Source organism: Micropterus salmoides, unplaced genomic scaffold (assembly GCF_014851395.1).
Source record: "Micropterus salmoides isolate LMB-PRFRI ecotype aquatic unplaced genomic scaffold, ASM1485139v1 Ms_hic_scaffold_4, whole genome shotgun sequence".
NCBI classification, from domain to species: domain Eukaryota; kingdom Metazoa; phylum Chordata; class Actinopteri; order Centrarchiformes; family Centrarchidae; genus Micropterus; species Micropterus salmoides.
Window position 1 is genome coordinate 3,822,117 of NW_024043372.1, and position 25,496 is coordinate 3,847,612.

The window sequence follows — 25,496 nt, forward strand, 5'->3', positions numbered from 1 at the left end:
CAGACTTAGGGACACACAGGCAATATAAACACAGGGTTAATGTGATCCACAGGTGAAAAACTGGAGGGACTAATCATGCACACAGACAGGCAGAGAGAAAGCAGGGGAAACAGACAGGACCAAACCAAACTGCAGAAACACAAACCAACACTTAGCAGACAAGAAAACTAATAATACAAATAAACTACAACCTAACAGGGAAAAATAATAAAAACACAGAACCAGGAGTAAATGCAAAGACATGAACTAAGACACAGAACTAAAATGCAGGACTAAAAACTAAGATCCGAGACAGGACAGGTACTAAGTGAACTAAACTGAACAAGCAAACGAACAAAAGAATCAACGAGGCTTAACGGAGACACACAAGACAAGGAACAAAACCCCCAATCATTCAGTGAACTTCAAGCAATAAAGTATTCTTTGCTCAACTAAATGCACTAAGATGATCTCAATTCTCCAGGTGTGCACTCAATTAAACATTTTTGAGTCTATCTTGCCTTTTTGTTGCTGCTCTGGCTGATATTTAAGCTAGTGCAGCTGTATCAACTACTGACTCTCATTTTAAATGGCTTTGTCCCTCTGTGTGCAGTACAAAGTAATTCTAATTTCTAATGTATGTTTTCAAAGAGCAGATAAGCTGGCAACAGTTGTACCTGAATGAGAAACAATTTCCCCATATCTCGTGTATTTCAGAATTCTTGAATTAGGACTCCTGTCCTTCTGTGAATTACATTTACATATATTCATTTGGTGGACGCTTTGGACCAAAGCGACATACAAATTAGGTACAATCCAAGCCGCGGTAGATCAAGGAGAAGCCTTAGAGAACAAGTGCCTCAACACTCAGCTCACGTTCCACATGACACAAGTGGAAAAAATGGGATTTGAGAAATAGATAGTAAAGGAGAGAGAGAGCGAGAGAATGCGTTAAGTCAGATAAGTACTCTCAGAAGAGGAAGGTCTTCAAGACAGAAACAGATTCTGCTGACTGAAACGAGTTTAGTAACTCTTTCCACCGACGAGGGAACACGCAATGAGGGAGTTCAGGCAGGTGGGTGCTGTGCTTGTGGCCTCTTCAGGCGAGCGTTATTGACTCAGACTTAATGCGAGCAGCAACAGGGATGGATGTTTCTAAATGCACTACACAGGTTCACTACCAAGCAGCAGCAAGAGAGACAGCAGGAGCAGCAGAGTCGTGGTGGTTGTTGGCCTCTAAATAGTGTCTATGTGATTGTTATAAGTGTGTGAGTGAAAGCTCCAGGTTTCCCTCTTATACCATCCAGGTGATCCATGATTCGTTACAACATGAGTGTGTGTTTTTGAGACTGGTCGTCCAACTATCCTGTGTCACAAACAAGCAGCCGATGAACAAACAACAAAATTTAATTTCTGAAAGAGGAAGGAGTAAAATAAATACAGTATCACACTGAAGATGACGAGGAACTCGATGCAAATCGTAGCACAAACCATATCTCCTGCTAAATGAGTCTGCTCTGAGTTTATTTTGGTACAAAATCTAGAAGCACTTTAATAAGTATAAGTGGAGCACAACACGGGTCATTTATTCTGTTTTCAGATGCCTCAAAGCCAGGTGGTGTTGTGTGTGTGAAGAGACTGAAAATCTGCAAATGTCAGTGGATTAGTGTGTGCCGCTCCTTCTTTTCAGAGTCACTTATGATTGGGGAAATCTTACGTGTCGAGGCTTAACTGTATTAATGTCAAGCACGCCATTATTGAATAAAAGCATGTTAGCTTAGTCACATTCCCCTCGATAAATACGGGTTAAAGAATAGAGTCGCTGACACCGGCAGACAATATTTTGCTGTTCCCTGAAGCGAAAAGAAGGCTGAGACGCCCCGCTTTAGAGTTTCCTCACTGCCGGTGCTCCAGAGGGAGAAGAGAGAAGGCATGAGAAGAAATCTTAAAGAATTTTATCTCTTTCAGAAATCCCCCGAGGAGATTGAAAAGGCTCCGGGGGTAAATTGCTAGCGGTTAGAGCAGAGTTTTCTTAACCGTGGAGTCGGTGCTGAGAAGCATATGCAGATGAGGTCACAGCGAACAACGATATAATGACATTGGTAGATGGGCTGAACTTTTAATTAAATTGTAATTAAAAATATAAGTCAGAATTCTTGAAAAGAGAATGAAAGGAACGTGTGACACTCAATTTTTACATGACAGCTTCAGCGCTACCTCACTATGATCATTATGAGACATAAAAACTGAATATTGCTGCAGAAAAGATTTAATCACAAGCTCAATCTCCAGACCAGACAGTGCGTCAGAGACCCCGAACACCCTCCGCTTGTTCCTCTTTAAAGTTATCTTAGGTCAAGGGTCAATTCAGGGAATCTCACTCACTGAAATTAAACCTTTTGCTCCAAAGTTAAAGACATTTATTTGTGTCATATTTGTGTTTTTCAGTGAGAAGTTCATGGTAAGACTGAACAAGAATGGAGGACCAAAGAATCCGGAGAAGGTGGACAGGCTGTGTGCACTCTTCACGGTAAAACTCTCACCCACAGACACATAAAATGTAAAACATGTGTTTAAAATGCAGGTGTTTGAGTGGTTAAAGAAGGGGAACTGTGAAGAATGTAAAAGAAAGGATGCATTGCCCCCTATTGCTCTGTTGTAGAATCAGCCTTGAGAGGAAACGGCTTCAGTCATTAATCTTGACATTTGCTGCATATCATCTCCCCCTTTTCCACGTTCTCTTCTCTTGTCTTATGATTCATTACTCAAAGAGTAAGAGAAAGGAAGCTGCAGTGCTGTATTTGAACTTTTCATCATCTTTTCATACATTTTCAGTTCCTGTGTTTTTTTGTTTCTCTTGCGCTCTGCAGGACCTGAGCAACAAAGACATGAAGAGGGATCTCTACATCATCTCCCAGGTCATCAGAACAGGTAAGCTATACAGTATGACATCCAGGAGTGGGTGGACAAAAAAATCAACAACACCTACACGATGTCATACAATCCAGCCCTGAAATAAAATAGAAACGTTGTGAAGTATATATTGTTGAGACTATCAGAGAAGTGTTGAGTCCACGGGTCATTTCTGAGGCTTGGACTATAATTAATATGTTTTTCAAAGAATGAAACATGTTAAAAGTTCATTCCCAGCTTAGTTTATGTGACATATATACACATATATACACATACAGTAATATATAGTTTCAGCTTTTTAAATCTTGTTTATTTCCAAGTCAGACACTTGAATGTGAAAGGATCCTTTTCCATGTCCAGTATTTCTCACTATACAACACATCCCACACACACACTTGCAGGTCGTATGCTGCTGAATGACAGTAAGAAGGGCCCTCCGCATGTTCAGTACCGCCGACCGTACGGCTGTGCTGTCCTGGCCATGAGCGACGTGCTGCAGACCATCTCAGAGCTCAAAGAGGAGAAAGACTTTGTCCTGAAAGTCTACACGTAAGTGGCTGCACACGCAGATTGTCAACATTCATGTGACATGTGATGTGAGCGCAATGAGTTTTGTTTTTCAGGTGCTACATAAGAGAACTTTATTTATAACCTAGCTACCTTCTGACTTCTGAAAAACATTTTAGCCTAATGGGTTAATGTTCTCAGGCTGATCATCTGCTGATTTAAGCTGATTTTACACAATGCTACACTGAGTAATCACACCAAAATGAATCTTAACGCTGTAGAACCCGACATTAAACAAGAACTCACAGAGAAATGGGTTCATAAAGCCATAGCTTTATTTATTTCGTATGGAGCAGAGCGTTATGTCACAGATGTAAGGGTCAGATCTTTAGTTGGTAGGTTTAGGAAAGTGATACCAAGCACTGTGAATGTAATTACCCTTTTGTCCTCACCTCATAAACAAACTTTTTCCTTTCAGAAAAACATCTTATTATCATAAACTGAACATGCTGGGGCAGAGAGGGAGAGTAGTTTGAAGTGAGACTTGATAAATGAATGTTATAGAGACGGTCAGAGAGGAGAGAATGGGCAGAAGGTTAAAGATAAGCGAGAAGGAGAGATAATTAAGCGGGTGGCATACGGTATCTTCTTATCATTGCCTCCTTCACCACTGACCTTTTCCTTTCTCTCTTCCCTTTTATCTCTTTATTGTTCACCTCATGTAACACTTCACCCTCTTATTTTCACTCTCTCTGGCATCGTGTTATGTAAAGGAGAGAGAGAGAGAGAGAATGACTTCAGACGGCCACTTCACTGTTTTGTCACAGAATAGTCTCTGCAGTCTCAAAAAGCCTTCAGCATTCTTCTCTGTCTCAAACACACACCAGGGAACCCCCCTTTGGCTGAAACTTCTGAAGCTTTGCCTGCAGGAGCCCCACAGTGCTCACAGTCACAACATGATGTAACTGTGACTGTGTGTGTGTGTGTGTGTGTTCAGAGCAGCCTTAGCTGAACTCCTGAGGATGCTTCATGGGTGGTTACACATCGTCTCTGTGTACCCCAGGCTTCCTGTTTCTCAAGCTTCCTGTGACGTCGATGTGACTGAAAGTGCTGCTTAATATGTTGCTGACGCCAGACGACAATTCGGCTCTTTATAGTAATAAAAAAAATTAAACCAGCCCAACTTCTGTCCGTGTGGAGGTCCAGCTAGTTCTGCTTGACTCCAAATGCTGTTTTAGCTGCAATTCTATAATATAAACTGTTCTATCCAGCAGAGGTCTGAGAGTAAGGGAAGCAACATGTTGCCGATGTAGTCAGGCAAGTTCAGCCATTTATTGTCTAATTAGACACAAATAAACAGTTACAAGCTTTTCTGCAAAGATAACAGATAATCAGCAACAAAGAAAATCAACGTGAGGCAGAGAAGAAAGGGAAGGGCTATATCAGCAAATCAGCAAACAACCTTCCTAGCCTGACAGGTCCCTACCAACTCACTACAGCTGCAGCAGCACTCTGTTGCATTCTCATCTGCATGAAGCATCAATCAGCCTTTTGATGTTTACATAATAACAAGTAGGGGGACCGCTCTGACATTTCTTAGGCACTACTTCAGAACATTTTACTGGTAAAAAGACAAGACAGCCGTGTTCTTAAAGGTCCAGTGTGTGATATTTAGGAGGATCTGTTGACAGAAATGCAATATAATATCCATAACTATCTTTTCAGTGGTGTATAAAGACTTTACATAATGAAGCGTAGCTTCTCCTGCTCGCTTGGAAAGAGAGCGGTGAGCGGTGATTGATGGTGCATTCATGTAGTATCAGAATAATCTTCTTTCTAATCTTTTTTCCTCCTTAAATCTTTATTGCAAAAGAGTAATGAAGTGTTCACGGGACATAAAGAAGCATACAGAACTTATTACATATACATATTTTGCAAACCTGTAATGTGTAATATGGTTATAACGGTTAGTTTGCTGTCCATATAGAGTGAACTGGATACACTAATAATGTTAATCCAACACATCTTTGTTGTAGCGTCCATGTTGATTCAAACTTAAGTGCTCATTAACACGTACTGAAGTCGGAAGAACGACTTCACAACTCGGGAAATGGGACCATACGAGGAGCACATGAATGCACTGTGAAGCGCTGGTTGCAATTCACAAACCTTACCACTAGATGGCACTAAAACGAACGCACACAACCTTTAACTAAGCCTCTCCAAGGGATTTTCAATATTGTTAGAAACATGAGTCACAAACACATTTCTGATTAGTAAAGTGTTTCACTTTCTTGTTCTTCAGGTGTAACAATGAGAACGAATGGTACCAGATTCACGAGAACATCATCCGCAAGTCCAGCACCAAATACACGGCCCCAAGCACCAACTACGGTAAGAGTGTTTGTGGTTTTATCAGCCTTGTGTGCAGATCTGTGACTGTTTGTGTTTCCTCCCAGGTAACACAACATTAATAATAAATACCTCACTCAACCTTAAAACTGTTTTCTTGCCTTAGGTGTGTCTGCGTCTGGTGTCTCTGTTTACTCTCAGTCTCTTCCGCATTTAGTATCTGTAAAAGTCACCTTGTTACTTCTGTTGGAGCACACGGCACACAGATTTGTTGAGTTTAGCAACTCTAGCAGCACTAGTGAGGAGGCACTCACTCCGACACTAATAAAGTTAGTTAGACACACAAATACAGGCTGCATAAAGTCAGCCCCAAAACAAACACAAACCTCCAGGAGCGTCTCATCCAGTTTGGAGAGCAGCACGCACCCTGACTGACACGTTACTTGACATCCGCTGGAAAATTATCTTAATTAGTGTCACTGCAGGGAACTCTCGGCCTCCTGTGCCCTCTTGTTAGAGCCTGTGAACTCCTGTGGCCCCACAAGTTCATGTTTTTGAATGGAGGTTGTAACCGATGTTATTTTCACATTTGGCTCTGAGTTTATTACAGCTCTCATCTTGCGTTTTCAGGTGACAGGAGTTACAGGATATTTTGTTTTAGACAGTTAACGTCCCTCAGGAGAAACCAGACTCATTGTAGTCAAGATGCGCTTAATTGTTTTGTCCCGGTTATGGAAAATAAAGATGAGATCAGGTGAAATTTCACAGCAGCAAATTCCTTCTTTTGTCCTTTTTACCCCTCACCTCTCCATTTCTACTGCTCTCCTCCCTCTCTGTGTTTTATCCTTATCTCTCTCTTCTCCCTCTCCTACTCGTTTCTCTATCTGTCTTCTGTTTCTCTGCCTTCCTCTTCCTCCTCCTCCCTCCATCCCTGCAGGTCTGATCATCTCTCTGCAGCTGCTGAGGGGCGACATGGAGCAGGTCCGCAGAGAGAACCCACTCATTTTTAGCAGGGGGGTGGCAATGACACGCAAACTGGGCTTCCCAGATGTCATCATGCCAGGTGAGTCACGCCACACGGACCAAAAAGATGTGCAACATAACTTACGTTTTTGTTTTTGGTTTTTTTTTAGAGGGACAAGAGTGAATCGCAATGTAATGCAAGAACTACTGAATCCATTAATGTTTGTTTGCATCCATTTGGATCTTTCTTTTGACTCTGTATGGACTGGACGTGTTCACATTACTTGTCCATGTACAACACGAGGACTCTGACACTAAATCAGCTCATTTTAATTTAGTTGTTTACACCTGTGCTTTTCCTGGAGGTCTTCTGTAAAAAAAAAAAAAGGCATCTGCACCTCAAAACAAATGTGTCCTGTCAGTAAATGTAATTTAATTTGGTAAACCCAGAAGTTGAGTTGCTAACCAATATTTTTAGATTTATAGATTTTAGAGACATAAATTGTAAACTTTAGAACCCAGCAAACTTTTTGGATAAGCGGTGAAACATGTCTGCATCACAAGTATTTACTATCTTGTTTGTTTGTTTGTTTGTTTGTGTCATGTTATTCACTTTGTAAGAGAAGATACCAATTTCTAGTGCTTTTACTAGTGCTCTTTGTGATTATAAGAAAACTCTCTTTGCTTTTAGTTGGGCTGCTGTAGTTGTTGTTTTGTTCAGTCTTTTTGGTTAAAACAAAACAAGTACACAGAAATGTAAAGCAAGGAAAAGAATAACAGAAACAAAATAAAGCCAGGGGGAAGGCTACAGGCTGCAGGTTTTTACCAAGAAGGATACATATTTAAACAAAAACACCGACTGTTTATTCACTATAAGAAATAAGAGATGTAAATTATGTTTTCATTAACCAGAGCAGGAAAAAAGTGTTTGCTGTTCTTGTATTTAAATTCTTTCAGTTATGTTTGTGAGAAAACAAATTTGTTTTCCCATTTGGAACTGAGGTTCAGTTTCCTGGTCAGATTAACGACCAGTTTGCTGCAAGCTGATTAAGACACTCTGAAACATTTCATCTACCAGAAAGACACACGCGTGTCTCTGTGTGTGTGTGTGTGTGTGTGTGTGTGTGTGTGTGTGTGTGTGTGTGTGTGTGTGTGCAGGGTCTGAATGAGGCCGTATATCATACTGAAGTACCGGCTGGATTTACATGCAAAGCATCACTCAGTTTAGCGTCTGCGTCCACGGAACATACCGTAGCTATAATTTAAGTTTAACAGAACTGCACTTTCCAATAGCTGCTCAGTAAAACACGAGCTGTTACAGAGAAACAGCTCTTTGTATTTTGTATACAGACTTAGAAAAGGTCAAAATTAGATGGCAGGGTGCTTTAGTTTGTCAGCTTGTTAAACACAAGACGGCTGTTGGTAATTGCAGTAATTAGCACAAAGTCACAGAGGTATTATACTTCTAACAAAAGTGTTAGTTAAATGCAAAAGTAGAAGGATATAAACAAAGCTCAGATTGAACACTCGTCAAACAAACACCCTCTGCTTTTAATTCATTTTAATATCTGCAGCCTCTCCTTCAACATCATCTTACAAAAAAAAAACATGTCAAATATATATAGATTTATTTTGTAATTTCATCATTCATGTCTGGACTGAACAGGGTCTAAATTGTGTTTATCATTTGTGATATATTGCATTTAATACCGGGCTTACAGTTTATAATGGTCAGGTTATAATACCATATAGATACAAGATACAGAACCCTTTCAACAATCTCAATAACCAATGGGATCAACACTCAAACTGCCCTGAGAGAAGGAAACAGCTGCTTTTTCGTAGCACCTACACCCGTACCATATGCCTTTTCCCGCCTCTCTCACATACATTAACCATGCACGTCACGCACCCCCCTCCCCTCGGGCAGTGATGGAGCGAGTATTTAACTCCCATCTCGATACAATAAGGGTCTCCTCTATAAGGACAAGCTGAAATGATAAATGAATCCGCACACGTTAACACCGGTCATCAGTCTTGTGTATGGCAGAGGTATTCAGCTTTAAATGTGTGTGAGACCCTGTGTGCCTCCAGCTGTGTCTTTAATAGCCAGGTCTTTATCAGGTGTAAGAAGGTATAGGTGACACAGACCAGGCTGTGGGGAAGGCAGCTTGTGTTTGTGTATCTGGACTTTTGTAGTTTAACATTCTCAATACCTGTTTGTGAGGCTTGTTTTTACATTTTGGCGTCATAACATCTCTAAGGTGAAATGCGAAACAAACTGTAAGGTTCTGTCTGTCTCTTTGGGCCCGTTCTGGTCACAGGTGACATCCGTAACGACCTGTACTTGACCCTGGAGCGAGGCGACTTTGAGAGGGGAGGGAAGAGCGTTCAGAAGAACATTGAAGTCACTGTCTATGTGCTCTACGCCGACGGAGAGATCCTCAAGGTAGCTGCCTTACGCCCCTCATGGCACAAAGCTTGACTACACTTCACTGTGTTGCTTTTTGTTGCTTTGTCCACAGTCATTTTTCTTGTGGTCAGTTCTTGAAAAGCCTCAGGAGGCAAAACATTTCACAGCAAACACAGGGAATCATCAGTTAGAAGAAGGAACTTGTCTGGTACATTTAGCTTTGCTGTTGTTTACTATTGCTTTCCACCAATGGACATTTCATAACCTTGTTCCCATTTTGTGACAGTTAGCAACCAAAGTAGCTTCTTAGGGCAACAACATCTCGCAGACAGTTCTAATTTCAACCACCAGTGAACCATTTCCACACGTACACAGAACATGATGTGGCCGTCACAGACGCAGACTAGATGATGCATTAAAAGTTCAAATTAGGTATTGAGCTGATCATGTTCTGCACCCCATTTAAGGGAGTTTGCCCCGATCTTACTGTTTCATTAAAAGCAGCACATAAGCACAGCCACGTGGAGGAGGGTTGTTCACTTCTACTGTCAGCACATTTATGAATACCACATGAAAAATAATTGCTGCTGCAAAGCTAACACGCAGAGGGGGCGAGACGGTCTCAGAGCCAGCACGCCAGCACCCCAGCTCCAGCGATACTCACAGCTCTCCTGCTACCATAGCCAACATGACAACAACACCATGTCTCGGAGAGCTAGAAAGTCAGCTCGATGTCCGTGGGCGAGTCATTTAACATTACTTGACACACAAATCATGGCTGGAACTGCTGGAATTGTTGCTGCTGTTGTTGGAAAGGTTCAGTGGCTCTGTCCCTGTGTTGGATTAGAATCACATGTCCCACCTTTAATAACTTTGAATTAAACAATAGTAATGCCAGATGCATTTACTTGTTCAGACGTGCAACACAACACACAAGAAAATCTTTCTGCACCAAACATTTTGTATGAATTTATAATTAATTAATTAATTAATATAAAATTTCACTGAGCCAGTCCATCGTTCAAAGGCATTTGTATTAACATAGATATGTAGACCATTTCTCTCATATTTAAATAACCTAATCCCAGCTGTCCTCTATTCTTTACATTGCTAAAAATTCCTCCAACTAAATAATACCGTTGCACAATGAACATGTGCACGTGTCAGAGACATCCATTGTCTCATGCAGTTAGGTTTTCTGCAGAGCTGCATGTTAATGTCCTCGTCTCTGTTTGTCTCTCTGCCTCCCCCTGCAGGACTGCATCTGTCTGGGTTCAGGTGAGCCCAGCGTGCCAGAGCATCGATCCTTCGTGCTCTACCATAACAACAGCCCCCGATGGAGTGAAGTGATTAAACTACCGATTCCTATCGACCGTTTCAGAGGTTCCCACCTACGCTTCGAGTTCAGACACTGCTCCAGTGAGTAACTTACTCTTACTGTAGTAGTTCAAGTAGGCTTTCATTGTCATTTCAATCATACACACAATACACAGTGAAGTGAGACAGTGTTTTGCCAGGATCATGGTGCCACATAAGTACAAAGTGGAAACAGGACTACATTAGAGTGCGCAAACATTAGAGCAGTACGTGTAGACACTACGTTTTGACAAAAACAACAGACAGAAAGAGCTTTGGAGTTTGTATGCACACGTGGAGGTGTTTGTACATGGGAGCTGAGATATTTTTAATACATTAATTGTGGGAAAAGACTTATTTACTTGAGTTGAGTATAAAATCCCTGTAAAGTTTCTTGCACAGTGAACTTTAAGCTTCATTGTATCAGGACGTACAGACTGATGACATCTGTGCAAAGACAAGAGTAGGCCTGCTTGAAATGCATCCGCATAAACAATATATTGTTAATGTGGTTTTACATCATTTGTTCACCACATTGTCTCATTTATCTTCACAGTTGTGAATAAGTTTAATGCCAACCAGAACAGCTGATATGACAGTCCAGATAATAATCTGTTTTCGTTTCCAAATTGCTTTCCTGTCCCAATTTCACACTGATTTAAAGCAATTAAAGTAAAGCCAGGAGAAAATTAGCCTCACTCTAAACAGTTTGTTTTTGTCTCTCGTCATCTTTCCCAATTCCTTCTCGTTTCCTCTCCCTCTACAGCGAAGGACAAAGGAGAGAAGAAGCTGTTTGGCTTTGCCTTCACTCCTCTGATGAGGGAGGATGGGACCACTCTTTCAGACGAGAGTCACGAACTCTACGTTTACAAGGTCAGACATATTTTACTGTCTCTGTCTCTCTGTCTGTTCACTGACTTCCTCACAGACCTTTACCACAACGTGACATGACACCAAAGTCTCCAAACAGAGTGTAGATGGGTTTTTTTCACGTGTCAGTAAAGTTCCAAATTTCTTCCTGATATTTATTTTTGTGTTTCAATGTAGACTTTGTGGTATTTTACTGTTATTTGTACATCTGCCTGTATGCATTAATGGAACTTCGACCTTTTTTTAAATCAATGACGTCCGTTGGTCTTTTACTTACACAAGTTTCACCTCCATAATAAAGTCACTACATTTACACAATTACACCCAAACTGTGTGCATTAAACAGCCTTTTGAGTTTGTCTTTCATTTGAGATTTGTGAAGTTGCAGATGTTACCCTTTGGGACAGAGAGAGAGCCTGTTTTAAAATATCTTACAGCACAATAACCAAAGTTTTCCCCTGTCTTCCTCCTCCTCCTCCTCCTCCTCCCTCGTCTTGGCCTCAGTGCGATGAGAACACGACCTTCAGTAACCACGCCCTCTACCTTGGCCTGCCCTGCTGCAAAGAAGACTTCAACAGCTGTCCCAGCATCCCCTCCAGCCTCATCTTCCAGCGCAGCGCCAAGGAGACGTTCTGGATCGCCACACAGCTCTCCTCCACCAAGCTGACTCAGAACGGTACACAGCTGATCCAACATTAGTACTCAGAGTGTTTGTTCTGGCGTGGATCTGCATGCAGGACAGTCATGGACAATGTGTGAACATATACTGTGGTGATGCCACGACACAGTCACATGTCAAACCCTAGTGATGAGGACAATCCATGTCAAGCGTATGTTGTGATTGTTTGTTAGAATTCCTCGTTGGGTCTCCATGTGTTTATTCACCGCCCTTTTTGCGTGTGGATTCTGGACCCTGTTGTTGTTAATGCTCCCCACAAGGCCTGAGCGGTTCTTTCCTGGTGTCATACCACATTTTAGTTTGTGTCTTTCCTGGTAGTTGACATTGCTCTTGTCTTCCAGTGGACCTACTCGCCCTCCTTAAGTGGAAGGCCCACCCGGACCGGGTCATGGACATTCTCGGCCGGCTACGACACGTCAGCGGAGAGGAGATAGTGAAGGTGAGTTTCAGTTACACCAAAGCTTGAAACAGATAGAGCATGTTGCCCCTGGGGTGAGATGGATTTCTTCACCTGAATACTTTCATGCCTCATCACTCTCTCCTTCCAGATGGTTAGAAAATGTACACTATAGTCCCAGTGAAAGGGAAGTCGGGTAACTGCAGTGTCACACTGGTCTGGAAGAGAAAACATTAATGTGAATTATGTTATATTTGACAGGCTTCCTGTTCTTTACCTTTGTCATTTAACTTGGACCTTCTCTGAGTTTGGGTTAGCAAAAATATTTTATGTATTTTAGACCAAAACAAATCTCCACATAATTTTTGAGAAGGAATTATTTGCAAAACAAATAAATAACATGATGAAACAACATCTGTATGATGTAAATAACATTTAACTGTACATAGACAAACATGCTGCAAGAAAGCAGAGGTTCAGTTTCTCACACCAAGGACAACAGGTTGGTCAGTCTAAAACTAGATATGCAGTGAGTTCCAGTAAAACTAAATAGGCGCCATGACTTAGTGGTTTGATCCACTGACCTGCAGCCAACAGGTCACAGGTTACATCCAACGTGTCTGTCAGCAGCCATGTGAGGCACCAGAGTCTAAACAGGCGCCTTCTTACAGGATTTTTTGTCACGCCATGCCCCAAGCTGGAGTAGGCATTTTATTTTCTCATTTTTGTGTCAGAGCATTTGATTTATTGATTGCTGTCAGGATGGAATAGAATTTTAAACAAATATAACAAACTGTCGACCTCAGCTTCTTTTATAACTGTGTGTGTGTGTGTGTGTGTCAGTTTCTACAAGACATTTTGGACACCTTATTCTCCATCTTGGATGACAACACTGACAAATATGGACCCCTGGTGTTCCAGTCATTGGTAAGTGTGTGTACAGAAAACATAAGGAAAGACAGAGAGTTGAATATTCACAGTCCTGTTTGAGTGAGTCTGAGTTAAATTAAGACTACAGAGAGCCAGCTAAAGCACGGTCAGTCAATTTCATGTCCGGTTATCTGTGAAGCAGTCAGACAGACTGACTGATTTGGTTTCTGAAATTGGTCTTGCGTGCAGCTGCAGCAACGTTTGAGTTGCAGATTTGTTATTCACATGTTGGATCGCCTCTTATTGGACCTTTCACCTGTAAACAACACATTCAGTCACTCTAAATGCAAAGTGACAATATGAAGTTCAATGTTCATGTAGTTTACATTTAAGTGACATGTTGGCACGGACATACAATCTTTTCAGATACCTTTTATATACATTAAAGTGTCAGATTCATTTATTATAACTGTAATATTTCTCTCTCTGTCTCTCAGGTGTTCATCATAAACCTGCTCAGGGACAGTAAATATTACCACTTTCGGCCGGTGATGGACACATATATCCAGAAGCACTTTGCTGGCGCGTTGGCTTACAAGTGAGTATTTTGACTGATACCCTGAGTGTAACCTCACAGGCTGATTCACCAGTCATTGCACCGACAAACTAGGCTCAAATGCACTCTCTTTCAAAGGTATGCAGATCTGTGTGCGCACACTGCATGATACTATTCTTCTCAAAATGGAATGTGCTGCCCCTCAATTTGATTTTCACACCGCTGATGTGTTTTTTTTTTTTCTTTTTGAAGTGTTGCCTTTTATTCTCTAAAGTACATTTACATGCACATAAATAACTACATTATTGTAAAAATTCAGAATTGGAGAAAATTTTTCATTTAAGCGTTAACACGGTTTGAATTTTCTCCTACAATAATATGTACGAGAAATTGAAATGTGTCATTTATAGTTTGTAAAGTCTGAATGTATGATCACTTCAATTTGAGTGCTCATCTATACTGAATCCAGCCCCTTCTAAAAACACCAGTCAGTGCATTGTTAACAGAGTTGGTCTCAGTATCACAGGTCTTGGCTGTTATTTTGAAGTCTAAGGGTGCTTTCACACCTGCCTTGTTTAGTTGGGTTGAATCGCACTAGAGTTTGTTTCCCCCCTTGGTTCGGTTCGTTTGGGCAGGTGTGAATGCAGACCAATGCGGACCAAACAAGCGTACCGAGGCCTCGTTGAAGAGGTGGTGTCGGTACGCATGTGATGTGAAAGCAAACGAACCAACCACAGGATTTTGATGAAGCAGGATGACAAAGCTGTCCAATCAACAAGTTACGTGTCAGTCTGTAAAACGTCATGGTTACTCCTCTTGGTTCGTTTGTAAAACTGAAGCGTGAACAGGAACCTGACCAGAACCAAAATGAACAGCGTATCATTTTTTTTTCCACTTGGTCCGGACCAAATAAACAAAACTGCACCTTAATCCTCGTCCTGAATTTCTTTCCCTGTTTCTTCTGGAAAAGGAAAACCACGCTGTGCGGCTCAGATGTCATAATTTAACACTGTTTACCGTCTGTTGTGTTTTAGAGAGCTGATCCGCTGTCTGAAGTGGTACATGGACCGCTCTGCAGAGGTGGTCAGACAGGACCACATACAGGAAGCAATGAGGGTAAGAACCACTGACTGACGCTGTGTGCTCGCCACAAACGAGCTTAGCGCATTATAGTAAAACATACTCTCTGTACTTGGTCTCCATTCATAACTGTCTCATAACTAGTGACCATTACAGCCATTTTTATATTTGCATTACGCATTTTATCCAATTCACTTTTTACAAATATGAAGCGTCCAACTTTGCTTTGTTGTTGTTGTTCATTTAGTAAAACAGAAGGCGACGTTTGTTGAATCTATAATTATTGAACAGCAACAATCTGACCTTCATTTGCTGAACAAAACACTGAACAAGAGATTTTAATTCTTATTCCAATGGTCACTCTGCTGCTCTTCAATTATTTATGTGCACATTGTTTTTATGTGTGTATCAACCTTTTATTTCTTTTTTTTTTTTTTTACACCTTTCTAATTCTTCCCAATGAATGCCCTTCGCTCACTCTTCCGACATCATATGTTCACCATTACATCAGTATTGTAGGCAGAGCTCAGAAACAGATGCACAGAACGAACCACATTTAGCAGACAAACGCTGCTCAGCGCGTTAAAATATTCATCACACTCCAACATTCGTCTCAAATAGGTCACACTGTCATGTTAAAGTGGACGGTGTGAATTATTGAGCAGAGTTTTGACACATGCTGCAGCTGTGGGTTCAGATCTCAGTTTTTATTCATCTTTTATATATCCACTGAGTTTGAGTCTCTATCTGTCTGTTTCCTTCAGCACAAACTATGCACTCACCCTTTAAAGTAAATTTGTTTTTCTGTTCTGGTTAAACCGTGAAACACTAAACAATCTAAAATATATCGACATATTCAGGTGGTTTTCAGATAACTTACTAATCAGCTTCAAAGGACTTTTTTTTATCGCCAAAGAAATCCTAAAATCTGTTTGTATATTTAATTTAATCACAGTAAATTATTTAAACTCATATTATACTGTATATCTAATCTGTTACAGAGAGTCATGAGTAAGTTAAAACAACATGATTAAATGAAGAGTCTCTTTAGAAAATTAAATAGCCGTCTACTTTCTGTTTGAAAAAATTTGATTAACAAACACTGGGAATTTTTTAGTAACACTTTTGAATTTTTCCTGGAATGAAATGATTAAAGTGTGAATAAGCTAAATTATAAAATACTCAAGTTGGTGATGTTTAAATGAAAATAAAATATTGATGCTGTGTGTTATATTCTTCCTTCTCCATTTCCCCCCCCCTGTGCTTCTGGCTGCTGCTTCTCTCTCCTTGTTTCTTTCTCTCTCCGTCTCACAAACACAAACAAACGTCCGCCCTCAGGCCCTCGAGTACCTGTTCAAGTTTATCGTCCAGTCTCGGATCCTTTACTCTCGCGCCACCTGCGGGATGGAGGAGGAGCAGTTCCGCACCAGCATCCAGGAACTCTTTCAGTCGATCCGCTTCGTCCTCAGCCTGGACAGCCGCAACTCAGAGACCCTCATCTTCACACAGGTGAGGAAACGCACACTCAAACAAACAACAAGGATTATACAGAATCTTGTTTTTACGTATTTTCTTTAACTCTTCTGTTTTTTGTTTTTTTTAAAGAAGCATACATTTTTGATTTTTGACAATCTTCTTTTTTTTACAGCTGAAATGTCACTGCAGCTTATTATGTCTTTGTAGTTTAGGCTCATTTGCTTTTATAACAGCTAATCCCACAATTTCATTATATTTGCTTATAGTTTAGATGTTTCTTCCTTAGTTTGTCTTGCATCTCCTTTTAGTTGCTTTAATCTGACTCTTATCTCCTCTTCGCACCTCTTTCTACTTCTACCTCGGACCTTTCCTTCTTCCTCCCCTCACCTCTTTCAATCTCCCACAATTCTTTGCTCCATCCTTTGGGTCCCTATTATTCCTCCTGGCCCTCTTCCCTCCACACGCAGACACCACAGGGCTCACAGCCTTGTCCAGGCCCAACTCAAGCCCCAGGCCCCGGCGTTGGGCCTACCGCTTCCTTAGCACTAGCCCCTGCCCCGGGCCTAGCCCAGCCCCCTCCTGCCCCAGGACAGGTTCCTGGCAGCGGGCAAGCCACCTGCACTCAGGCCTGGAGCTCCAACGCTCTGCGGCCGTCTCCACTGTCAGTAAGTAGACATCCAGATAAAAACCACAACAACCCGTTCCTTGTGTGAAGCCGAGAGTCCTAATTCATCTGTGAGCCTAACCTCACGCAGAAGTCCTGTGCACACCCGCAACCTGACTGCTTTCACACCCGCAAGCACACATTCCCGCACTGACTGCTTAGTCACACCTCCGTTCTTCTACAAACCCCAATGCAAATCATCATGTAACTGTTACCACACCCAAAACCATGAACCTTGTACCCGGTTACAGTCAAAGTCACACGTCTGAGCTCATAAACCCTCATCAAACTAAACAGTGGCTGCTCATTCACATGTGAAGAATAAACAGCTTCTTTCTCTCTTATTGTGAGGCAGCGAGCTACTAAGACCTGGTGCTGCGATTTCCCAATAACCCACAGAAATAAAGAGCAATTATTTTGATAATAGATTAATATTTAAAGTCATTTTTCAAGCAAAGATTGTGTCACGGTAAAAATGAATCTGGCTTTAGGGAATAACAATGAGTATTTTTACTTTTCTCCAACATTTTATAGACAAAGTCATTCATCTATTTATCAAGACAATAATAAGCAGAATATTTGATAATCTGATAATTGTTGTTTCAGTCCTACTCTAATCCTTGATGCTGGTATTGTCACCTGAAAGTCAGGCGAGCAAGAGATCCAGAGAGTTTCACCCGAGAGTCAGGTCAGGGCAGGTTAGATCTGAAAAGGCTGCAGAGGTGCCAGACGCGGTAGCGCTGTAGCTGAAACGTGATATTTGTACGTTTGTGTTGAAAACTGATCTGCATCGATTTCTGTGGTGAAGATAAAAACTGTGCTGTTCAGCTCAAGCGCCTAACATGCAAGAAAATACACTTTACCCTTGAAAGACGCTTTCAGGGAGTGTTCAGTTATAACCATCATGCTTCTGCCGAATCACATGATGCGCAACCCTGAGTCCAACCTACTGTGAACAGAAAACATTTAGTCCAAGCACTAAAATCCCAGACTCTTAACTGCTGCACCCTCCTTCATGTGCTCTGCCAATGACTGCTGGACGTCCTCCCGTCTGATCAGATGTGTTGCTGTGCTGTGAGTTTGTAAATGTGTTGGATCAGTTATGGATTAATATCTCTCACTTCTTCCTGCCAATTTCTGGGATTTTTCTTCTTTTCTCCTTTTTCTTGCTGTGTTTTTTTTTTTTTTAATCACTTGAGTTTTTCCTTGTTCGCTCTCGTGTGTGTCTCTCAAATGTCTCACATGGTGAACAGCTGTTTTGCAAAATGCATTATTCAACAGAACATAACAGAAAAATTGGATGACAAAATAGAGGCTGCATAGTAAAACTGCTGAACACACTGTTACTCATAATGTTGCTGTGTGGTCACACCTACTGTATGTGTGAGGAAAAGCTTTACTCAATGGGGATTTTGGAATTCAGCTTTTCACTGTGCGCACTGTGACTCACCTCTGCTCTCTGTTGCATTGCAGAATGAAGTCATGGTCACATTCCTCTCCACTACAAACACAGAAGCTAACCTTATTAACCTTGAAACCCAGCCCACTCTCTTTAACTTCCTTTTTCCCAACTTCCACTTCTACCCTCCTCTCACCTCGCCGCTCTCTCACCCTCCTCTCTCCCTCGTCTTCCTCAGGCCGCTCTGTTGAACTCGTTCCCAGCGATCTTTGATGAGCTGCTGCAGATGTTCACGGTGCAGGAAGTGGCAGAGTTTGTGCGCGGCACTCTGGGCAGCATGCCGTCCACGGTGCACATAGGACAGTCCATGGACGTGGTCAAGCTGCAGTCCATAGCCCGGACAGTGGACAGCAGGCTCTTCTCTTTCCCAGGTAAAGGTTTTACCTAAAACACATAACACATCTTAATGTTTTTAAAAACTTCACACTGAAATGAAAGAGTCGTACATATCTTGGCACATAGTTTTATTTTAAAACAATGTAAAGTATTTGGTGAATCTTTGCCTCATCTACACGAATGATTTAGGTATTGATCTACTTAACACATCCTCTACCAATGTGTTCTTTAAATAAACATCAAAATATGATCGGCTACAGATGCTCAAGACGGGTAACTCATTAAAAAACAAGTTAAACCTGTATCACGTTAGTTTTGTTTCCACCATGTTTTGCCTTTCTGTTTTTTTTTCTCGGGCTAACCAGTTTCAACCTTTTCAGCCACATAGTCCATGTTCTGCCGCCAGCATCAAAACCATAGGCCAAATTAATGTGTGCGTGTGTGTGCGTGTGTGTGCGTGTGCGCCCTCAGAGTCTCGAAGGATCCTGCTTCCTGTGGTCCTGCATCACATCCATCTCCATCTGAGGCAGCAGAAAGAGCTGCTCATCTGTTCTGGGATACTCAGCTCTATATTCTCTATTATCAAGACCAGCTCACTGGTAACAAACACACACACGAAAACCAAAAACTAACGAATACTAACGAAGGGGAAAAAAACATTTTCTTTAACTAAAACAATTAACAAAAACAATAATGAGACTTTACATAAAAGCCATGGCTAACTGAAACTGCATTGCCTCTCTTTGGTTTTAGACTTTGTCGATTTATTTCATTGGGCTTACAAAGTATTTTGGGTGGATATGAAATCTATCTTGCTTAAAGGTTTTTGTTCACATCCCTCGTCTGGCATCATGCCGGCGAAAGCAGGGAGAAAGCGGCAGCATATAACAAAAAAACAAGACTAAAACTAATAAAAACTTAACTAAAATTAAACATTTTCACAAATTAAATTAAGGTAAAAACAAAACTAGTAAAACCCACTTTAAAAACTAATTAAAATGAAAACAAAAGGTCAAAATGAAGTAATAAAAACTAATGAAAAATGCTAAACTACAATGAACTTGACAAACACACAGATAAACAGGATATAGAAATAGTATTTTACTCAGTTGGCTGTGAAGCTGCAATGGATTCATATACTTCATTAATCAGTAAATTAATCCCAGAAAAGAGGCCAATGATCACCAATAAAAAGTGTAATGTTCATAACATCAAAGGTTCTTGTTATTCCTGATTTTGGCTAAACCTGGTCAGATGGGTTGTTCCTCTGCAGAGCATGTCATGGCAACCATCCTGTTTTGTGCAAGTGGAGATCTCGATGGAAGAGCTCAGAATCCTCTTGACCTTTGTCCAGTTAATGCTGAGACGTCCGGCTTTAGAATAAAGTGACAGATTTTACGGAGCAAAAAACAGACAATGTCCTTAGAAGCAGATGCCTTTATTATTTCCTGTGATATTAAAAAGGTTCAAATTTATCATTGTGTCATAACTTGGTAGCATCAAATAGCACTGAAGTGACATTCAAAAGCAGGGAGTTAGTTTTTCCCCAGTGTGTCTTATGTTTGTGAATGCTCACAACTGTGAAATATAAATGAGGAGGCGTTTGACTGGAGCTCCCTGTTGACTTCTTTTCTTCTTGTTTGCTCTCCGCCCCGTCCACCGTCTCACCATTTCTTTCCATACCATTACTCCCCTTTTTCTCTTCTCCAGGACACGTCTGTGCAGGAGGAGGTGGAGATGATGGTAGAGTCCCTACTGGACGTCCTCCTCCAGACCCTGCTGTCAATCATGAGCAAGAGCCAGTCGCAGGAGGCGGTAAGGGGTCAACGCTGTCCGCAGTGCACCGCGGAGATCACTGTTAGTAACTAACAATACGACTACTTCAACTTCACCTCCCATCCACCACCCTCATCCACCCTGTAGCTACCTGCCTCTCTATCCGTCCCAGGGCTGGGCAATATTTTATTATTATTGCTAAATGTCTCTTTATATTATTTAAATGCTACAAAAACCTCATTCTCAGCTAAATAGGAAGTACATTTCTTTCAAAATCTGTCACAAAGTGAGACAAAACATGAAAGCAATTTGACTCATTGGGATCAATAAAGTGTGATTTAAAAATAAAAATAAAAAAATAGTAAAAATAGTTTTCTTGTGAAGGTAATGATGTGATAATCATCGTAATATTCATTTTGTCCATGTTGCCCTCCCCTAATTCACCCATTCATCCGTCCTGTCACTGACCCATCTGTCCTCCTCACATCTTTTTGTTAGCGCTCTCATTAAACACCACTCAGTCTTCATCCTCTTCCTTCTCCTCGTCCTCCTCCTCTTCTCTTTTCATGCTTGCACTGCTTTAAAGTTCTCGTTTTGCTCCTCCTTGCATCGTGTCCTTGTTATGTTTACTGTATATTGGAAAAGAACGGCATGTATCTGAGTTCAATTGTAGAGGTGTAATGTAAATGTGTGTTATACTACTTGTATGATTTGAGTCAGGTTTAGTTTGTTCTCTCGGTGTAATCAGTGGTTTTATATCCAAATTTGTCATTCTACATTTATATCCAAACTACTTTCATCGATGGCTCAATCTGCCCGATCCACCACACCTCCATTCGCACTGAGCCGTTTGCCTTATTAAAAAGCTGTATTAACAACAGTTCACTTGTGTTGATTTTGCTTTCTTCACTACCACTACGTTGAAACACGAGTGCCAGAAAACGAAGCAAAGATTGTAAATTTTAGTTCCATTTTGCAACTTTGTAAACATTATTTTAGTTATGCACATAAATCTATAGCTACATCCTCCTTCCGCTGACTTGTGGTGGGTTTAAAACCACAGAATGTGCCGTAAAGTCAAATTCAAGAAACTGTTTTCCTAAATATATTTGATAGGTCTTTTAAACTCATAAACGTGCATCAATTAAAAAAGAACATTCGGTAGGGATTGTTTTGGGAAAGAGCTTTATTCTGCTGTCCCCCGTCCCTGATTGCTGATTGATCATTTGCTGCTTCCATGTGATTGGCTCACATGTCTATCCCCGGTTTCCTATTGGCAGGGAGAGTATGTGTCCTGCCTCCTGTCCCTCCTCCGCCAGATGACGGACATCCACTTCCAACACCTGATGGAAAACTTTCAGAGCAAAGAGGAGCTCAAGGTACGGGAAACTGATGTCCTGAGTGCAGCTTCTAATGAAAACACTTTGCAGTCATCAGGCGGAGGTCAACTCCTGCCTTTGTGTCTGGTGATGTAAATGAGGTCTACTGATACTGTAGGTGAAAGGAACTCAATTCATGGCAAAATTCAAATACTCTCAAACGCCTCTTTCCTTTTCTCTCTTCAGGAGTTCTTGTTGAAGATTTTGTGTGTGTTCAGAAATCTGATGAAGCTCAGTATTTTCCCTCGCGACTGGAACGTCATGAGGCTCCTCACCAGCAAGTAAGACGTCCCAGACAAATTGGACGCACATCTGACTGTGTTTTCATGCGTCAAATACTCAAGCTGGACTGAACACATAACTTTAACTGCCAACAACTGTGTGTGTGTGTGTTCCCCGTTCTGCAGCATCATCCTGACCACAGCTCAGTACTTGTCTCCTGCTCTGCACAAGAACTTCACAGAAGCCGACTTTGATTTTAAGGTGTGTGACACACATTCGTAGATGCACACAAACCACAAACAATGCCTGGGAGTTATTATGGTTACTCTGAGTCAAACTGCCAGCCGTGTCTGAGGTTTCTCTGTTCACTGAGCACATTTTCTGTTTTCATCTCTTCACTTCTGACAGAAAGTGGCTCTTATGTAATCTACTAATGTTGTTTCGACATGATTCACTTTCACCATGAATGTGTTGTTGGACATTTCCTCTATATTAACTTTCAATGCCAAAAAACTTAAAGTATATTCTCTCATAGAACCAGATAACTTTGAACTAACAGCAGCTGATTTAGTGAGAATGAAAACCGTTTGAAGTGCAGTCAGAAAAAGGCTGCAGGCTGCTGGTGAAGCCACAGCAACAGGAGGAGCAGGAATAGTTTACTTCCTCAATAAGTGGAGCGGCTAAGTGCATAAGAGTGGGAAAAAAATTCAATCTGAGGGGCCTCAAGGCCTTTTTTTGCCGTCAGGAGAAAGAAAACAGTGACTCATCATGAATCAATGGAGCTCTAGTGTTCTGTTTATTTTTTACACTCAAAAACTGAGTAGGGTAAACTGTGTGCAGAGCTCAGTGTGTACAGAAAGTAAACACATATTATTACCATAGGTGTCATTTACACTGGGGACGCTGGGGAACATGTTCCTACCACATTTTGAAATGGCTGATTTTCACTTTTGGAAAGCATTTGTTAAAAGTGTTAAAACATGCAAAGCAATGTAGTTTTCCCTCATATAAAAAAAGACATTTTCACCATAAATTGGAGCAGAAAATGTCTCCTCAATGCAGGAATATATATAGATATATTTCCACATCGAATATTTAATCTAAATAGTGCAAAAAATCTTCTTGTCTTCTCGTGCATCGTCACATCTCATGACCCAAATGTATCATCTCACCCCTAATCTGAGCCCTCAAGTCCCCACCACTTGTCAACGCAAAGCGATGCCCTTGATTATTACGTATGGATGTGCTGTAATGTCAGTTTGTGTGTGAGCAGGTGTGGAACTCGTACTTCAGTCTGGCGGTGCTGTACATCAACCAGCCCAGTTTACAGCTGGAAAGCCTGAGTCCTGCTAAGAAGAAGAAGGTCCTAGACAAGTAAGAACCCACAAACACACCGATGTTATTTTATGTAAACATATGTGGCAGCACACACTCGTACAGACCTGGCTGCGACCTGGCTGCGACCTGGCTGCGAGCATCATTACCATAACTGTCGCGTGTCTCATCTGCAGCTAAAATGCTGAGAGTCAGAAGTTTGAAAGAGCCCATTTTTCCTCTTTGAAGTGAAGCAGCTCTACAAACTTGGCGACCTACTTTATAAATCCTGCAGGAACACTTCTTTACTCCAGGAAAGCTCATTTCCCTCTCTGTTAGGCCTTTGCCACCAGACAGTCCCAGGAACGAGGGAGCCCCAGACACCAAACTCAATAAACGTCCTCGGGCACTAAGAGTTCCTCCAGCTTCTGTCAAAGTTCCACATCTCAAGGGTTGAAATTAGGAAAATGACAGCCTGGATTGAGACGTATAGCAGAGTTTCATGTGAGCAGATGCTCTTGTGAGACTGATGTAGGAAAGAAATCATGCAGAGGAGGAAAAAGACATTAAACTTGCGACACGCTGCATTTTATAGCTGTCTGACACTGAAAAGTGTCTGAAATCTCAAATTGCTGCTCGGTACTATTGAGTGTCTGTAATTGTCTGTGACATTTTGTTTTAGACTAGTGATCTACATATCAGTCACTTAAACATCAGTAATATTTAAAGAAACTCGCAGATTAGATTTTCTATATCATGAAAGGAAACAGTATTAACCCCTTTCATCCAAAGGCTCCCTTGTCTTCTTACAGTGAAACACTACACTGAGATCCAATGAGCATCAGTATTATTACTTTCTGTCCGCCTGCAGGTACGGTGACATGAGAGTGATGATGACCTACGAACTGTTCAGTATGTGGCAGAACCTTGGTAAGATTTTCTCTGCACCTTTTCAAATGTATACTGCTCCACACTCCAGTCCAGTAGGCGGTACCAACGCACCCAATAAAAACCCAATAAAGAAAAACAAGAACACCTTTCCAAAGAGTTTAGTTCACTTTAGAGACATGCTAATTCAGTAAGTGCAAATGTTTTCCACTCCAAAGCCTGCAAAGTAACGTAGTGTAAACTAAATAAATTCCCCTCCTTATACTCCAGATCATAAAATCCATCCGTCTCCTCATATTGTTAACTTGCACTCAGACTCATTTATTTACTGCCCTGATCGATGCTGGTTGTAGGTGAGAATAAGATCCACTTCATCCCCGGTATGATCGGCCCGTTCCTGGGAGTGACGCTGGTTCCTCAGGTGGAGGTACGAAACATCATGATCCCCATCTTCCACGACATGATGGACTGGGAGCAGCGCAAGAACGGAAACTTCAAACAGGTACAGTTTAACATTATTACAGCTGTAGACAACAGTTTTAAAAGACTACAGAGGAATAATTTAATTATTTTGTGCGTGTTTTTGTTCGCAGGTGGAGGCTGAGCTGATTGACAAACTGGACAGTTTGGTTTCTGAGGGTAAAGGTGATGAGAACTACAGAGAACTCTTCGGTTTGCTGTGAGTAACATATTTAAGTCTTTCTCCCATCTGTCTGTTTTTAACCCCAGTGTGAATCCTTCCTTCCCGCCTCTCTCTCTCTCTCTGGTAACAGAATTAACTCTGAGTTTTTCTGCTCTAACACTGCTGTGTTTGCTTTGCTCTGTGCTGCTGGACTAGAACCCAGCTGTTTGGGCCCTACCCCAGGTATGACATCACTTACACATATGGCAGCTGATATTTGCCTTCTAATAATCATTTACTGGCTAGCAGCCAGTTTTGGCAGTCTGAAACCAAACTCTGACCGGGGACTACAGGTGAAAAATAGCTTTCTGGGTAAATCTGGCACATCTATGTCATTGATGTTCATTAATGTGCACTGTTCCTTT

At 41.4% G+C, this 25,496-nt stretch overlaps 1 protein-coding gene across 1 annotated transcript in view; it reads left to right on the forward strand.

Moving 5' to 3' along the window:
* LOC119886749 (dedicator of cytokinesis protein 3-like) overlaps positions 1–25,496 on the forward strand; it is a 214,445-nt gene that overhangs the window by 171,643 nt on the left and 17,306 nt on the right. The window contains exons 10-34 of the mRNA XM_038697686.1: positions 2,428–2,509; positions 2,850–2,910; positions 3,294–3,441; positions 5,705–5,793; positions 6,689–6,814; positions 9,039–9,163; positions 10,384–10,546; positions 11,250–11,356; positions 11,858–12,029; positions 12,374–12,471; positions 13,273–13,356; positions 13,797–13,897; positions 14,890–14,971; positions 16,274–16,444; positions 18,713–18,905; positions 19,342–19,469; positions 20,581–20,727; positions 21,927–22,025; positions 22,212–22,306; positions 22,433–22,508; positions 23,521–23,621; positions 24,433–24,491; positions 24,803–24,951; positions 25,043–25,128; positions 25,288–25,314. Coding sequence (XP_038553614.1) covers positions 2,428–2,509; positions 2,850–2,910; positions 3,294–3,441; positions 5,705–5,793; positions 6,689–6,814; positions 9,039–9,163; positions 10,384–10,546; positions 11,250–11,356; positions 11,858–12,029; positions 12,374–12,471; positions 13,273–13,356; positions 13,797–13,897; positions 14,890–14,971; positions 16,274–16,444; positions 18,713–18,905; positions 19,342–19,469; positions 20,581–20,727; positions 21,927–22,025; positions 22,212–22,306; positions 22,433–22,508; positions 23,521–23,621; positions 24,433–24,491; positions 24,803–24,951; positions 25,043–25,128; positions 25,288–25,314 — 2,769 coding nt within the window. The remainder of the gene's footprint in view (positions 1–2,427; positions 2,510–2,849; positions 2,911–3,293; positions 3,442–5,704; positions 5,794–6,688; positions 6,815–9,038; positions 9,164–10,383; positions 10,547–11,249; positions 11,357–11,857; positions 12,030–12,373; positions 12,472–13,272; positions 13,357–13,796; positions 13,898–14,889; positions 14,972–16,273; positions 16,445–18,712; positions 18,906–19,341; positions 19,470–20,580; positions 20,728–21,926; positions 22,026–22,211; positions 22,307–22,432; positions 22,509–23,520; positions 23,622–24,432; positions 24,492–24,802; positions 24,952–25,042; positions 25,129–25,287; positions 25,315–25,496) is intronic.